Source organism: Cenococcum geophilum, assembly GCF_001692895.1.
Source record: "Cenococcum geophilum 1.58 unplaced genomic scaffold K441scaffold_3, whole genome shotgun sequence".
In the NCBI taxonomy this organism is placed as follows: Eukaryota; Fungi; Ascomycota; class Dothideomycetes; order Gloniales; family Gloniaceae; genus Cenococcum; species Cenococcum geophilum.
The window spans coordinates 3,136,384-3,151,859 of NW_027137561.1; the positions used below are offsets into that span (position 1 = coordinate 3,136,384).

General features: G+C 34.6%; 2 protein-coding genes across 2 annotated transcripts; one reads left to right on the forward strand and one right to left on the reverse strand.

Moving 5' to 3' along the window:
• Positions 1-8,670: 8,670 nt before the first annotated feature.
• Positions 8,671-8,826, reverse strand: K441DRAFT_537070 (uncharacterized protein; the record flags this gene model as incomplete). Its single annotated transcript, XM_067642454.1, has 1 exon — positions 8,671-8,826. A coding segment is annotated over one exon (156 nt), but the record flags the coding sequence as incomplete, so codon positions are not given.
• Positions 8,827-9,172: 346 nt separating this feature from the next.
• On the forward strand, positions 9,173-10,153 carry K441DRAFT_652126 (uncharacterized protein). The gene is made up of 2 exons (XM_067647317.1): positions 9,173-9,277; positions 9,325-10,153. Exon 2 carries the CDS (start codon positions 9,338-9,340, stop codon positions 9,791-9,793), a length of 456 nt encoding a protein of 151 aa, XP_067509366.1. The 5' UTR covers positions 9,173-9,277; positions 9,325-9,337; the 3' UTR covers positions 9,794-10,153.
• The last annotated feature ends 5,323 nt before the right edge of the window (positions 10,154-15,476 follow it).

Below are 15,476 nucleotides of genomic sequence, written 5' to 3' on the forward strand. Positions count from 1 at the left end.
CGTAGATAGTATGATAATTGTTCTGTTCGTTTTTAATTAATCTTAAAGAAAGGGGTGAGGAACTTAAGGTTCCTCACCACGCTAGTGCCGCGGCGGCATGTAACGGCAACTTGCTATACGTAACGGCAACTTGCTATATATGACGGCAATATACCTTATATGCCTTTATTCCCAACACTAGCAACTCTTCTTTTATGGTTGCCATCTATATATATATACCGCTTAACTAGCGGAATAAAAATTAATCCTCCTTACTTACTATTGCCATTATAATATAAGTCTTGCTATCCTAAAATTTGCCTCTTAGCACGTAGTGCTTTCTTAATTATAAGTTATAGGTAGGTATCTTATTAGTAGGGCCGCCAAGGCGCTAGCGGTAAGCGAGCTAATAACGATTTTCTATCCTAGGGATAGAAAATCCTAATTAGCTAGTTTAAGTTAGGGTCTGCAGAATATAACTAATTAGATAACTTTAACCGCTAATTAAAGTTCCTAGATATTTTAAGACCTTACATAACTAAGAAATTTCTAGGGACTCCCTTTTAACCTAACCTTTAACTTATATATATAGAGTATTTATATTAACAAGCGTCTCTAATACCTTATTTAGGTTCGCCTTTATTATCACATCTACTGGGTTATCTTAGCTATTAATCTATTAAATCTTAAAGAGTTCTTAACGCTTGTAGAATTACTAAAGTGCTATAATATTAATTATAAGGCGCTTCTCCTTTATAATACTAAGCTTAACTAAATACTTATAAAGGGAATATAAGTCAGTGTATACGATTATAGGGATAATAAGAAGTTTGAGTTAATCTATAATTATCTTTAAGGTAGTTCCAATTGCAATTACTATATTAACTCCGCTAACCATTCTATATATCTCTAACACTAGAACGCTTTAAGTAACGTACTTACTCTTAGTTAAGCTCTAATAGATAAGATTGCTATAAATTATAAAGTCATTCTCTCTAGTAGATTTGTTCGTAATAATAATCTTATATCCTAACTAGGAGCTAAAATCTTTATTATTTATAAATAATCTATTAATAAATATAAAGAGCTTAGCGGTAGGAAAATTAATAGGCATATAGAGTAGTCCCCAATCGAGATAGTTTATTTACTAGAAAAGATATTTATTTAGGGCAAGAACGTCATCCTTAGTTAGTTCCTAGTATTAGGCGGTAACAGAGAGATTAAATAAAGCCTCGGGTTAATAGATAAAAGCAATATAAGCTCCGCGAGCGTATTACTCTATATATCCTTGCTTTAGAGAATTAACGTTAATAACGTTAATCTTCTTACCTTAACCCTTCTAGTGCAAAGCAATGGAATCCTCGTTTAGGGAGAGGATGCATTTATTAAAGAATAATAGTGTTATTAAATTAAGCTTTTCTTTTAGCTTTACTATAAGATTTGCCTTTACTAGCTCATCTTCTTTAAGAGCTAAGAATTAGTCGTCTCCTAAGATAATTATATTATTAGTCTGCATACCAACGATTCCGAATAAAGTTCCTATGGTTATAATAAGGAAGTAGGGATCGAATATAGATATAGTTATTAAAAGCTTCTCTTTATAGTGCTTGCTATAGGTAGCCTACTAATAAGTTCCTACCTCTGCAATTCCGTATAATGGCTTAAGCACAACCATAATTATATCTTTGGGATATTAGTAGCGAATTTACTCTAGAAGGTGTGCTAATATTAAGCGCTAAAGGTGCGTCTCTAATTGGGTATAGGCCTAGGTAATATCTTATAAATAAACCGCCATTCTATTCTTTATTAAGGAGGGAGCTAATGCAACAATAACTTGTTAACTAGCTCATTAAATCATAGAAAATTACGTAAGAATTATCTCCTTACTATTATTGTTATAACCTTAGATAATAAGCCTTAATTTCTTAAATAGGGTATTAGTAGCTTTACCCTTAATCTNNTTAACNATTCTTAACTTAAAGATNNNNACTCNATTAAATTTNGTAGGNTTATACTTCTTAAATTTAAAGACTCCTCTTATAATAAGACCGTTGATCTTCTACTTATCGGATACTTAGAAAGGAGCTCCTAGGGTTATAATATAACCTTCCTTTTAGAGCTGTTTTACGAGCTTAAAGTTAGCCTTCTCTTTAGCTGTTATAAAGGCCATTAATAACTCAACTCTATTCTCAATGGCGGTAATAAATTGTTCTTTAAAATTAATAAGATGTTAGCGATTTCGTAATCCCTTCGGGTGACCTCTACCGCGTTATAGTTATGGCGTATCTACTACAATTATATTGGGATTATAGTCGCCTTCTAGAGTATATTAGTCGTGGTTCTCTTCTAGGGCATCTTTTAGGGCATCCTATAAAGGCTTAGAATTATTATCTTTATAGTAAGGCTTAATAACAGTTAAATAGAATTAAGTAGGTCTATAAGGCATCTAAATAGTATAAGTTTAACTATTAATTATAATAAGTTAGTATAGGCCTAACTATCCTCCCTTTTTACGCTATACGCGTACTTTAGACTAAAGTGGCAGATCGAGCGTAGTTAAGGTATTTAGGCCATTTCTTATTCCTAGTACATTATTAACCTAGCATATAGCATAGAGATATTACACCTCCTTTATTGCCTTGTAAATAGCCTTAGCTTATTACATAATAGAGGGAGATAGTGGAGAATTATTAGTTATTTAAGGGTAGGCGCTAAAGACTAGCAATATAGGTATAAGTCCATCCGGGCCAGCGGAATTATTAATAGCTTTAACAGCTATTTATAAGGTAAGTTCTTCGCTAGCGTCCTTTAGTTCTAAAGAGATAATCTTATATACACGGCGTAATAGCGCGTAATATTGCTCCACTTTTTTAATACTATTATATGCCTTAATAGGGACTTCCTTAACCTTAATTACCATTGCCTTTATCTATTATTGGAACTCTATAAATAAGAAATTCTTTCCTATATTATAGACGATTTAATTAGGGGGTCCTAGGTAGATATTAATCTAGTATAACTAAAGGGTATTTTATGCGTTCCTAGCTAATATATCCTTTAAAAATCGTGCGGCTTAGAAGGAGGTTAAGAAGTTAATAACTTAGAGTACTAGCTTGCCGCTAAGATATATAACGTTAACGATAATATAGAAGTTAAAGTTATAGTTATCTTTAAGGGTAAACTTAAATCGGCTAGGGGACCTCTGGTTTATTTAGTAGTAGTAGTAGTATTTTATAAGATACTTAATTGCCTTAACCTTAACTTTATAGCCTACTTACTAAAAAACCCTAAACAATCGGTGAACTAATAGGTAACCAAAACGGCGGTGTAGTTGGCGTAACTCTAACTTAGTTAAATAGCTCTAAGCAACACTCTTTTTTAGTTATTAAAGGAGTAGCTAAGGGTAACCCTACTTACGTATAATAGGCACCTAATTATCTCCCTATACGAGCATATTCTTAAAGTTATTAAGCTTAACGCCTAGTTTATCTATATCTCTAATACAAAATAGAAACGGGGTATTTGTGAGAATAACGTGAAAAGTAATATACCCTAAAGGGGTTTAAACCTTAATTATGCCAAGAGAGATTATAGTACCCTTACTAAAACAAATCGTATATTGGCCTGCCGTTAAATAGTTAATCTAAACAGAGCTATTAAGCTACTAAAGGGCTCGAACTTAAGGTTCTCCTACTATAGATACTCCTACGGCTCTAGTATCCGGCATAATACTATAGAAAACGTTCGCCAAGTATCTATTATTAAAGGAAAACGCAGAGCTCTCCTTTAGCTTATTAAAGATATCTAACTTTATAATAAAATAAAGCGTAGATTAGTTATTAAGAACAGCGACGGTTTATATACCATTTACCTCACCATACTTAGTAAAGTATTAGTTAGGTAAGTAGTCCTTAATTTCCATATTTATAAGGAGCTGTTCGGTCTTATTAACCTCACCCTTAAGATCTTCTACGCCTTTATATTAAACTAGGAAGCTTTAAAAGTAGGCTATAGTAACCTTATAATTTCTAATGTTTCTTACACTCTAACAGAACTTATTATATACCTCTTTTCACTTATTAAGGGAGTATCTAGTTAACTAGCAATTTGGCTTCTTACAAACGTAGCACTTCTTCTAGCGATTACTTTAAAACAAACCTCCATAATTACCTTATAGTTAACATTAATTATACCCTCTTCCGTATTCCCTATTACGGCCACCATATATTTAATTAATCTAGTTATAATCGTGTTAGTCGGGAGTACTTAGTTAGGTAGGGTTTTCGGTATAGAGCTATTAAAATTCTTATGTTTGTATCGTAGTACCTACAGCGGAGCGTAGCTCAGCATATACTCCTTTAAACGTGTTTATAGGTTTATATAGCGCTAAGTTGCACTTAGGAACGCTATAGCATGCTAAGATAACCTGGTCCCTTAGGCTATTTTTATTTTAGTAAGTTTTAATAAGGCCACGTTAGATTTTCTAGAGTTTATTAAAGAGTAGTTAAAGGCACTCTAAATAAGTCTTTATTGAGTTAGAAGCAATAATTCTCTAGAACATAGTCTTCCGCCATTTAGATATATAAAGTTAGCAATTCTTATTAGTCTTAAAGTGGGCTCTAATAAGCTAAAGTATTATATTAAAGTTATAGTTTTTACCCGCAATATAGTCGTAATAAAATATTACCGCCCGTCCTTTTAATATAATAGAGAAAGCGTAATAGTACTAGTAGCGTTAAATTCTAACCTTATTACAACAGTTATAAAAGACCTATAGTTTTGCTCTAAGCATATTATATAGTTCTCCTCTAAACTTCTTCTCTTCGTCCAAATATACCTTTATTAGATTCGTAACTTCTTATAGTAAAGGCTTACCGGTTAGCTAGAGTGGAGGAGGTAGAGGCAGAGTAACTCTAAGTAGGAGAGCACCTCTAGGTGGGAGAGCAGCTTTAGGTAGGGGGTTAGTGTTCTAGGGGTTTTAATATAAATTAAAGTTGCCTTCTAAAGAATATGGGTTATTTTTAGGTTTCCGTAGTTAGCGTATAATCTTAGCTTCCGTCTATATTAGTTCTTCTATACTAGTAATAACGGCCTAAATATTACTAGTAATTGGGTTACCGTTCTTAGTAACGTATATCCCATTCCTATAGAAGAAGTCTTAAAAATCCTAAATAATATTAACGTTACTAAGTGCCTAGGTATCAGCAGTCCATCCCACAAAATCCTCCTTAAAATACTCCTATAGTTGTAAATCAGCGTAGTATCTATTTTAGTAGAATATAATATAGTGTAGGAGAAAGCTGTTAACTTATTTTGCGGTATAAGTTATTATATTAAAGGTAAATTCGTCCTAATCTTTATTAATAAGTTTCGTATACTCAGCTACCCCTAGTAGTAAGGAGTCTTTCCAATTATTTAAAGTAGGCGTAGCTATATTTTCGGAGGAAGGGAAGTGTTATTAGTATAGGGATTGTTATTTAGTACGCGTTTATGACGTATATTTGCCGTTTAGTACGCGTTTGTTATTTGGTACGCGTTTAGACATATATTTACGATTATAGGGCTTAGGACTAGTTTTAGCCTTAAATTATAAAGACTTGTAAAGCGTGTTGTTCTGCATAATGGACGCAAGAATCCGTAATCTTAGAAAGGCTTAGGACCAGTTTTAGCCTTTAAATCCTTAGATTTATAGAAGAGTTCTATTTAAGGTTTAGGACCAATTCTAACCTTAAAAGACAGCTTTCTCTAGCACGAGTAGTACTAGTATAGTGGCTTATCTCTTCTTAGTAAAAACCTTGCTATTCTATAGTATAACAGTAAAATTAACCACTAATCAGTGTTGGTTATATAAGGGGATATTACGTAGCTATAGTTCGTAGATAGTATAATAATTATTCTGTTTGTTTTTAATTAATCTTAAAGAAAGGGGTAAGGAACTTAAGGTTCCTCACTACGCTAGTGCCGCGGCAGCACGTAATAATAACTTGCTATACGTAACGGCAACTTGCTATACGTGACGGCAATATACCTTATATGCCTTTATTCCCAACAATTTTAAATCCTAATAATTTATAAGAGGAGACTTATTAACTTATATAAGCTAATTACGAGGCTAATTTAGCTTATATAGATAATACTATTTACCATCTTACGAGGACCTTTAGGAGCTTAATAGTAGCTATTAAAGAAAGCGTTAATAAGAGATACTACGCTAGAGCTTTACACAAGCTTAAGGATAATATTAGTAGGTAATTAGGTTGTCTTTCTAAGCCTAATAGAGGTAAAGGTAAAGGGAAGGCTCTAGTAGTCCTTAATTTAAAAAACTAGTTATCTACTAAGCCAGATATTAAGAAGGAGAATTAGCGAAAGTTATTATAGGCTTAAGGAGGTTTATCATGCTTACTAATTTCGGTTATTTCCTAACTGTTTTTTATTATAGTCTCTTATTTACTAGATATAGTTATAAAGAAGCCTCTACTAAAGTAGCTTAATAAAAGATGTTATAGGTAAAGCTATAGAATTTTTAACGGTAATATGGTTATATAAAGGGTAGAGCCTCTATAAGGCCTTTAAAAGTTTAAAGTTTTACTAAACTTTTATTAATCCGCTACGCTAAACCTAATTAGGTATAGACTTGCCTAATCTAAGTTAGATTTCTATTACTAGAACTTAATATAGGCATATAAGATCTTAGCTTAGATCTTACTAAAATGCAAATCCAAATTTAATATATAACCACTTCTACCTTATAATACCTCTCTTAAGCTTCTAAATACTCGCGAATATTAGGTATACCTATTAAATAAATATCTACTATTTAATTATCCCGAAAACAGCTTAAATAATTAGTTAGCAACACTAAGACGATATAGTAGCTGCCTATTGGTAATAGGCCTGCTTTTATTAAATTTTAAAAAGCCCTGTTTAACGCCAAAATTTAGTTAAATTTAGTATAGTATTAGGATCTATAGAGTCTTAAGTTTAAGGGTCTATTTGGCCAAGAAATCGTATACAAGCTAATCCCCCACGTTATAGTTTGTTTTTAAAATATACTCTATTTTAGAGATAGATTTAATAAAATATTATTTTAATACCCGTGCCGCTGTCGCGATCCACTTACCTCGTTACTGAGGTAAGTGCCGGCCAGCTCAACGAGTAGAGCCCACCTCAACGTTAGATTTGCCAAGACCATGATTTTAAAGCCGCAGAACTCTACTAAAAAGTCGAATATTTAGAATTTTGTGGTGTAGTACTGGTTTCTTAATAGAAGGAGTCTCTATATACAATAGGTCAAGGCTCTAGCCGCCTTGTGGCGTCCTAAAGGAGCTGCTTCGCAGTTGCCCGTTCCTTTCTTAGTAATACACGTACAGCTTTTAAAGCCTCCTCCTGCTCGCGCTTTTGTACAATTAACCGTGCATTTGCTGCGTATATAACCCCTCCTTTCTATATAACCTTTCTATTACTTTTTTAGCATTACTGACGAGCTTTAGTAACTGCTTGTGTATTTGCAAGCTCGCGTTTAGCTTATAGTCGTGCATGTATATTTGCCAAACTACCTCTTGCGAATTTTATAAAGATATCCATAGCCTCCTTATTATCTTTATATACCTCCTAAGCTAGCGGTAAAACTTTCTTCTAAACTGTATGTAAAGATCTTAGTGTATATAGTGTAGATAGTGGCTTACAAGGTAGTGGAGGGGGGGTAGTAGGACGCGCCTTACGTATAGAATTAAGGACGATTTAAGGGTTGTAAGGGACAAGGCCTGCCTACTAGAAGGCTAATTTAATTGTACTTAATTTAAACGTTTGGCGACGAATTAATTTAATTGCGTGGAGGAATTTAACTTTATTAAAGTTAGTGCAGCCTATTCGTGTCGCTTACTTAACTGCCTTACTATAGTAGTGTTTATATAGCTAAAATATAACAATATTAAGAGGCTATAAAAGGTGGCTTGTATACAGAGGTAAGGTAAATAGTATAATCTTTTAATTGTCGCAATACTTAATAAACTCCTTTGTGAGGTAAGAGCCGTAGCCATTAAAAATTAGGAGCCTATATGCACCTAACTAGCGCCAAGAGCTATACGCGTTAAAGTGCTTAAGCTAATTAAAAGCTAATTTGTTATTTAAATAGCCTATTTCTAATAGGCCTAATAGATAGTAGTTAGGAAGGGCTGAATTCTTAAACCACTAGTAGAGGAACTGTACGCCCGCAAGTATAATTATAGGTAGTAGATTAACTCCGTTACTACTTATTATTTCTATTATAATAACTAGCTTATAATTTATATCTATAGAGATATAAGCTTTTTAATAAGGCTCCCTTATAATAATCTACTAGTCCTTACTAATACTAACGCGGAATCCTAACTTATCGAAGTTGTATATATCCGTAGGCATAACTGCATGCTTAATTATAACATTGCGGTATTAATAAAACTACGCCTTAATATCCTTTGGCTTGTGTACTGCTGTGCGCTTAAGCTCTATTATCTTTTGCCTATACTTATAGTACTCTAGGTGGCGGCTAAGCTAGTATTTAACAAAGTAAGAGCTAATAGGAGGTGGTAGCTGATTTAGATTTTTGTTGGCTTAATTTAAGATCTAATTTGCTATAGAATGTATTATTAGTAGTTAAGCGGCGGTATATAAGGAATCTAAGCGATTAATATAGCTACGAAGAGCAAGGTCTTAATTGTTAGTAAGCCTTCTACCTGCTACAGGCCTCTCGCAACGCGATTGACGTCCTTTCCACCGAGCGCGGAGGCGTGATTCAGGAACACCGTGTTGGCGCGCAGCCTCTGCAACATTGGGCTTGGTAGACTCTTGGAGTTCTTTAAGAGCCTCCTAGATCTTATTTTCGATGCGAATATACTTAGTAGTTATGGCGTTAATAATATATAATAAGAATATTGATAGTATTTGGGTGTCTTGGCAAATCTGACGTTGAGGTGGGCTCTACTCGTTGAGCTGGCCGGCACTTACCTCGGTAACGAGGTAAGTGGATCGCGACAGCGGCACGGGTAAGCGTAGCTTAGAATTAGGTAATTGAGGCGGCTCGCTTGGGGGGATATGGATTAGTCAGCAATGTCTAAAAATACTCAAGTATGACGACGTCGGTCAAGGGGGACCAGAAACACATAGTGCTTCTCGCGAGTGCTAACCCTTCGCCCCTCCTTCTATAACACCGTCAGCGGGCAAATCATCAGATGCCTGTTTAGTTCACCCCTTGAAGATACTACCTTCGCGTCGAGTTCACTGTCTCGCGACATCTGTGCCCAGAGCCTTTGGCAGCACGGCAAGTGCTGGTATCCCTTAATTATGCTCTTGCTAACCTGAAAGCAGCTATTAGCCTAACATGGCTTCGAGATCGGAGGGATTCTTGATTGGTGACGACGGGGCTGTCGGTCGCTTAGGAAGCACCCCTGCCGGCGCTGTTGAGACAAATGTCGCCGTCTGGTCACCAGTCCTTCCAACAGCTTTCGAGAAGGCTCGTGATGCTACTATATTTACTCGTCTGGGAACTCCGCACTCGCACAAAGAGCTCAAAGCGGCGTTCGAGGCCACCCCAAATGTCGATCAGACGTTCTGCCTATCGGTTAACAATGTTATTCTCGTCTTCTCTGCCTCTCGCGACGAGCACACTATGCATTGCCGGACGGTTCTCCAGATGCTGCGAGATCGTTCAATGCGTGCAGATATTAATGACTGTGTCTTCAATTCTGTAAAGAGCACCGATGCAGGAATTCGGTTGGAGCAAGTCGGAGACCACAAGGTTTACTTGGTTATAAACGAGGGCGTTTTGGGGCGTTGATGTGTTGTAGTACTCGGCCCGCCACTGCCTTGGGCATTTCATGTTGACGTGATCCGCTATGAACTGACCTTAGGTCTTCTGTACGGCAGCTTAAGCAGGCTAGGAGAAGCACGTAAGGAATTGAGATTATATTGAATTAGATGAACATTGATATCTGCGGGCTTTCTCTTTAAGTTAATCCTTTATAGTGGAACGAAACTGTTGGTCACACAGGGTGACTCACCAATAACGACTACTCGAGTAGGTTACAGTGATGTTGGGTGATAAAGCTTAATGATTGGAATAAGGGAGGGCGAGGAGCTTAAGGCTCCTCGCCACGCTAGTGCCGCAGCGTCATGTTATGACCCCTTGCCTCATTCCCAACACTAGCAACTCTTCTTTTATAGTTGCCATCTATATACAAATACTACTTAACTAGCATAACAAATACTAATCCTCCTTACTTACTATTACCATCGCAATATAAGTCTCACTATCCTAAAAATTGCCTCTTAGCACGTGGTGCTTTCTTACTTAGAGTTGTAAGTGTATATCGTGTTAGGGCCGCTAAGGCGCTAGTTATAAGCGAGCCAATAGCGATTTTCCATCCCGGGGATGGAAAATCCTAATTGGCTGGGTTAAGTCAGGGTCTACAGAATCTAGCCAATCAGACAACTTCAACCGGCGGTCAAAGTTCCTAGACATCTTAAGACCTTACATAACTAAGAAATTTCTGGGGACTCCCTTTTAACCCAACCTTTAACTCGTACACGCAGAGTATTCGTGTTAATAAACGTCTCTAATGCCTTATTTAGGTTCGCCTTTATTATTATATCTACCGGGTTATCTTAGCCATTAATCTATTAAATCTTAAAGAGTTCTTAACGCTCGTAGGATTGCTAAAGTGCCATAATATTAATTATAAGGCGCTTTTTCTTTATAGTACTAAGCTTAACTAAACACTTGTAAAGGGAATATAAGTCAGTATATACAATTATAGGGATAACGGGAAGTTTAAGTCGATCTATAATTATTTTTAGGGTAGTTCCAATTGCAATTACTATATTAACTCCGCCAACTATTCCGTATATCTCCGACGCTAAAACGCTTTAAGTAATATATTTACTTTTAGTTAAGCTCTAATAAATAAGATTGCCGTAGATTATAAAGTTATTCTCTCTAGTAGATTCGTTCGTAATAATAATCTTATATCCTAGCTAGGAGCTAAAATCTTTATTATTTATAAATGATCTATTAACAAATATAAAGAGCCTAGCAGTGGGAAGATTAATAGGCACATAGTATAGTCCCCGGTCGAAATAGTTTATTTACTAAAAAAGACATTTATTTAGGGCAAGAATATTATCCTTAGTTAGTTCCTGGTATTAGGCAGCAACAAAGAGATTAAATAAAGCCTTAGGTTAATAGATAGAAGTAACATAAGCTTTATAAGCGCGTTACTCCATATATCCTTATTTTAGAGAGTTAACGTTAATAACGTTAATCTTCTTGCCTTAACCCTTCTGGCGCAAAGCAATAGAATCCTTATTTAGGGAGAGGATGCATCTATTAAAAAGTAATGGTATTATTAAATTAAGCTTTTCCTTTAACTTTACTATAAGATTTGCCTTTACTAGCTCGTCTTCTTTAAGAGCTAAGAACTAGTCGTCTCCTAAGATAATTATATCGTTAGTTTATATACCGACAATTCTAAATAGAGTTCCCGTAGTTATAATAAGGAAGCAGAGATTAAATATAGAAGTAGTTATTAAAAGCTTCTCTTTATGGTACTTGCTATAGGTAGCCCACTAGTAAGTTCCTACCTCTGCAATTCTATATAATAGCTTAAGCATAACTATAATTGTATCTTTAGGATATTAGTGGCGAATTTACTCTAAAAGGTATGCTAATATTAAGCGCTAAAGGTGCGTCTCTAATTGGGTATAGGCCTAAGTAATATCTCACAAATAGACCGCCATTCTATTCTTTATTAGGGAGGGAGCTAGTATAACAATAACTTACTAACTAACTCGTTAAATCGTAGGAGATTACATAAAAATTACCTCCTTACTATTATTATTATAACCTTAGATAATAAGCCTTAATTTCTTAAATAGGGCGTTAGTAGCTTTACCCTTAATCTCGTTAACTATTCTTAACTTAAAGATGCGAACTTTATTAAACTTAGTAGGGTCATACTTCTTAAATTTAAAGACCCCTCTTATAATAAGACTATTAATCTCCTACTTATTGGATACTTAGAAAGGAGCTCCTGGAGTTATAATATGACCTTCCTTTTAGAGCTATTTTGCGAGTTTAAAGTTAGCCTTCTCCTTAGCTGTTATAAAGGCCATTAATAGCTTAACTCTATTCTTAATAGCGGCAATAAATTACTCTTTAAAATTAATAAGATATTAGCGATTTTATAATTCCTTCGGGCAACCTCTACCGCGTTATAGTTACAGCGTATTTACTATAATTATATTAAAATCGTGGTCGCCTTTTAGAGCATGTTAATTATAGCTCTCCTTTAAGGTATCTTTTATAGTATCCTACAAAGGCTTAGAACTATTATCTTTATAATAAGGCTTAATAACAGTTAAACGGAATTAAGTAGGTCCGTAAGGCATCTAAATAGTATAAGTTTAACCATTAATTATAATAAGTTAATATAGGCCTAACCATCCTCCCTTTTTATGCCATACGCGTACCTTAAACTAAAGTGGCAGATTAAGCGTAGTTAAGGTGTTTAGGCCATTTCTTATTCCTAATACGTCGTTAACCTAGTATATAGCGTAGAGACGTTATACCTCCTTTATTGCCTTATAAATAGCCTTAGCTTATTATATAATAGAGGGAAATAGTAAAGAATTATTAGTTATTTAAGGATAGGCGCTAAAGACTAGCAATATAGGTATAAGTCTATTTAGGCCAGCGGAATTATTAATAGCTTTAACAGCCATTTACAAGGTAAGTTCTTCGCTAGCGTCCTCTAGTTCTAAAGAGATAATCTTATATACGCGGCGTAATAGCGCGTAATATTATTCTACTTTTTTAATACTATTATATACCTTAATAGGGACTTCCTTAACCTTAATTGCCATTACCTTTATCTATTATTAAAACTCTATAGATAAGAAGTTCTTTTCTATATTATAAACAATTTAATTAGGGGGTCCTAGGTAGACATTAATCTAGTATAATTAAAGGGTATTCTATACGTTCCTAGCTAATATATCCTTTAAGAATTATGCGGCTTAGAAGGAGGTTAAGAAGTTAACAACTTAGAGTACTAGCTTACCGCTAAGATATATAACGTTAATAATAATATAGAAGTTAAAGTTATAGTCATCTTTAAGGGTAAACTTAAATCGGCCAGGGAACTTCTAGTTTATTTAGTATTAATAGCAGTACTTTATAAGATGCTTAATTGCCTTAACCTTAACTTTATAGCCTACCCACTAAAGAACCCTAAGCAATTAGTAAATAGATAGGTGGCTAAAATAACGGTATAGTTAACATAACTCTAACTTAGTTAAATGGCTCTAAGCAACACTCTTTTCTAGTTAATAAAGGAGTAACCAAGGGTAACCCTACTTACGTATAACGGGCACCCGATTATCTCCCTAAATAAGTATATTCTTAAGGTTATTAAGCCTAACGCCTAATTTGTCTATATCTCTAATGCAAAATAGAAATGGGGTATTTATAAAAATAATATGGAAAGTAATACACCCCAAGGGGGTTTAGACCCTAATTATGCTAAAAGAGATCGTAGTACCCTTACCAAAACGAATCGTGTATTAGCCTGCCGTTAAATAGTTAATCTAAATAGAGCTATTAAGCTGCTAAAGGGCTTAAACTTAAGGTTCTCCTGCTGTAGATACTCCTGCGGCTCTAGTATCTGGCATAATACTATAGAAGACGTTCGCCGAGTATTTGTTATCAAAGGAGAACGCAGAACTCTTCCTTAGCTTATTAAAGATATCTAACTTTATAGTAAAATAGAGCGTAAATTAGTCATTAAGAATAGTAACGGTTTATATACTATCTACCTCACTATACTCAGTAAAGTATTAGTTGGGTAAGTACTCCTTAATTTCCATATCTATAAGAAGCTATTTAGCCTCATTAACCTCACCCTTAAGATCTTCTACGCCTTTATATTAAACCAAGAAGCTTTAAAAGTAGGCCGTAGTAACCTTACAATTTCCGACGTTTCTTATACTCTAGCGAAACTTATTATATACCTCCTTTCGCTTATTAAGAGAATGCCTAGTTAACTAGCAATTCGGTTTCTTATAAACGTAATACTTCTTTTAGCAATTACTTCGAAATAAACCTCCATAAGGACCTCCACCTTTGCCTTATAGTTATTAATTATACCCTCTACTATATTACCTACCCCAGCCACTATATATTTAATCAGTCTAGTTATAATTATATTAGTTAGGCGGGTTAATCAAAGTAGATTAAAGTTAGGCGTTAAATTACTATACTTCTTAAGAGCGTAAAGCGGTGCCAATAGAAGATCTTAATTAAGCACACACTCCTTTATAAGTATTTATAGGATTAAAGAGAGTAAGGTTATATTCTTTAATACCTTAGTATACGCTAATAACTTAATTACGTAGGCTAAAGTCCTCTTAATATAATTCGGATAAACCACACTAAATCGTCTAAAGTTAATTAAAGAGCTTTTAAAGACAATTAAGCCGAGGAACACCTAGGTTTATAGCAATAATCCTTAGGAAGGTAGTCTCTCTCCATTCTAATATATACTGCTACTTATTCTCTTCTATTTTAAAGTGGCATCTTAACTTATATATTATGCGGTTAAAATTATATCCTTTTCCTACCAAACAATTATAATAGAAGGTACTAGCTCGGCAATTAAGCATAACGGAATAAGCGTTATAGTATTAATTAGACTCTATTCCTACCTTCTAGCAATAGTTATAGAAGATACATAGTTTTGAATTAAGAACATCGTATAATTCCCCACTAAACTTCTTCTCCTAATCCGAATAGAGCTTCGCAAGCTCTATAAGCAATTTTAAACTACCTCTAATTTAAGATTAAGATGGAGGAGGTAGGAGTTACATTACAGGCTACAGTAGGGACGTAGGTCTAGTCGGTAAAGTTTAAAGATTAGTAAATCGCGAAGCAAGGGGATCTTGTACTTGCTCGTATTAAGAGGCAGTAGTTAAAGTTACGGGTTAAATTAGTGGATTCTAGGGAACTAAAGATAGAGGTAGAGGCGATGGATACAAAACGGAAGAACTCGTACCTAGAGCAATAGAATTAGAACGCGTCTCTTATGGTGTATTACTTAGATTCTATTATAAGTTAAGCTTCCTTATAGTGCGTAGTTAGTGCTTAATCTCTTATATAGTCCATTCGTGCTCTTCTTTTACATTAAGAACCTACTCCTAAATATTATCTCTAATAGTACCCCCGTCCTTAGGGATAAATACTCTATTCTCCTAAAGGAAGTTACGGAAGTCCTATATAATATCCTTATTCACAGGGGCCTATATTTCCTTTATCTATCTAATAAAGTCCTCCTTTATATATTCCTATAGCGCGGTATTATTATATTTACTATCCTTATAATATGCCATACGGTATAATAAAAATCCATTTAAGTCTTATTTATTAGCGTTTGTAAGGTTAATTATAGCTTTATTCTATATCTTTAGGT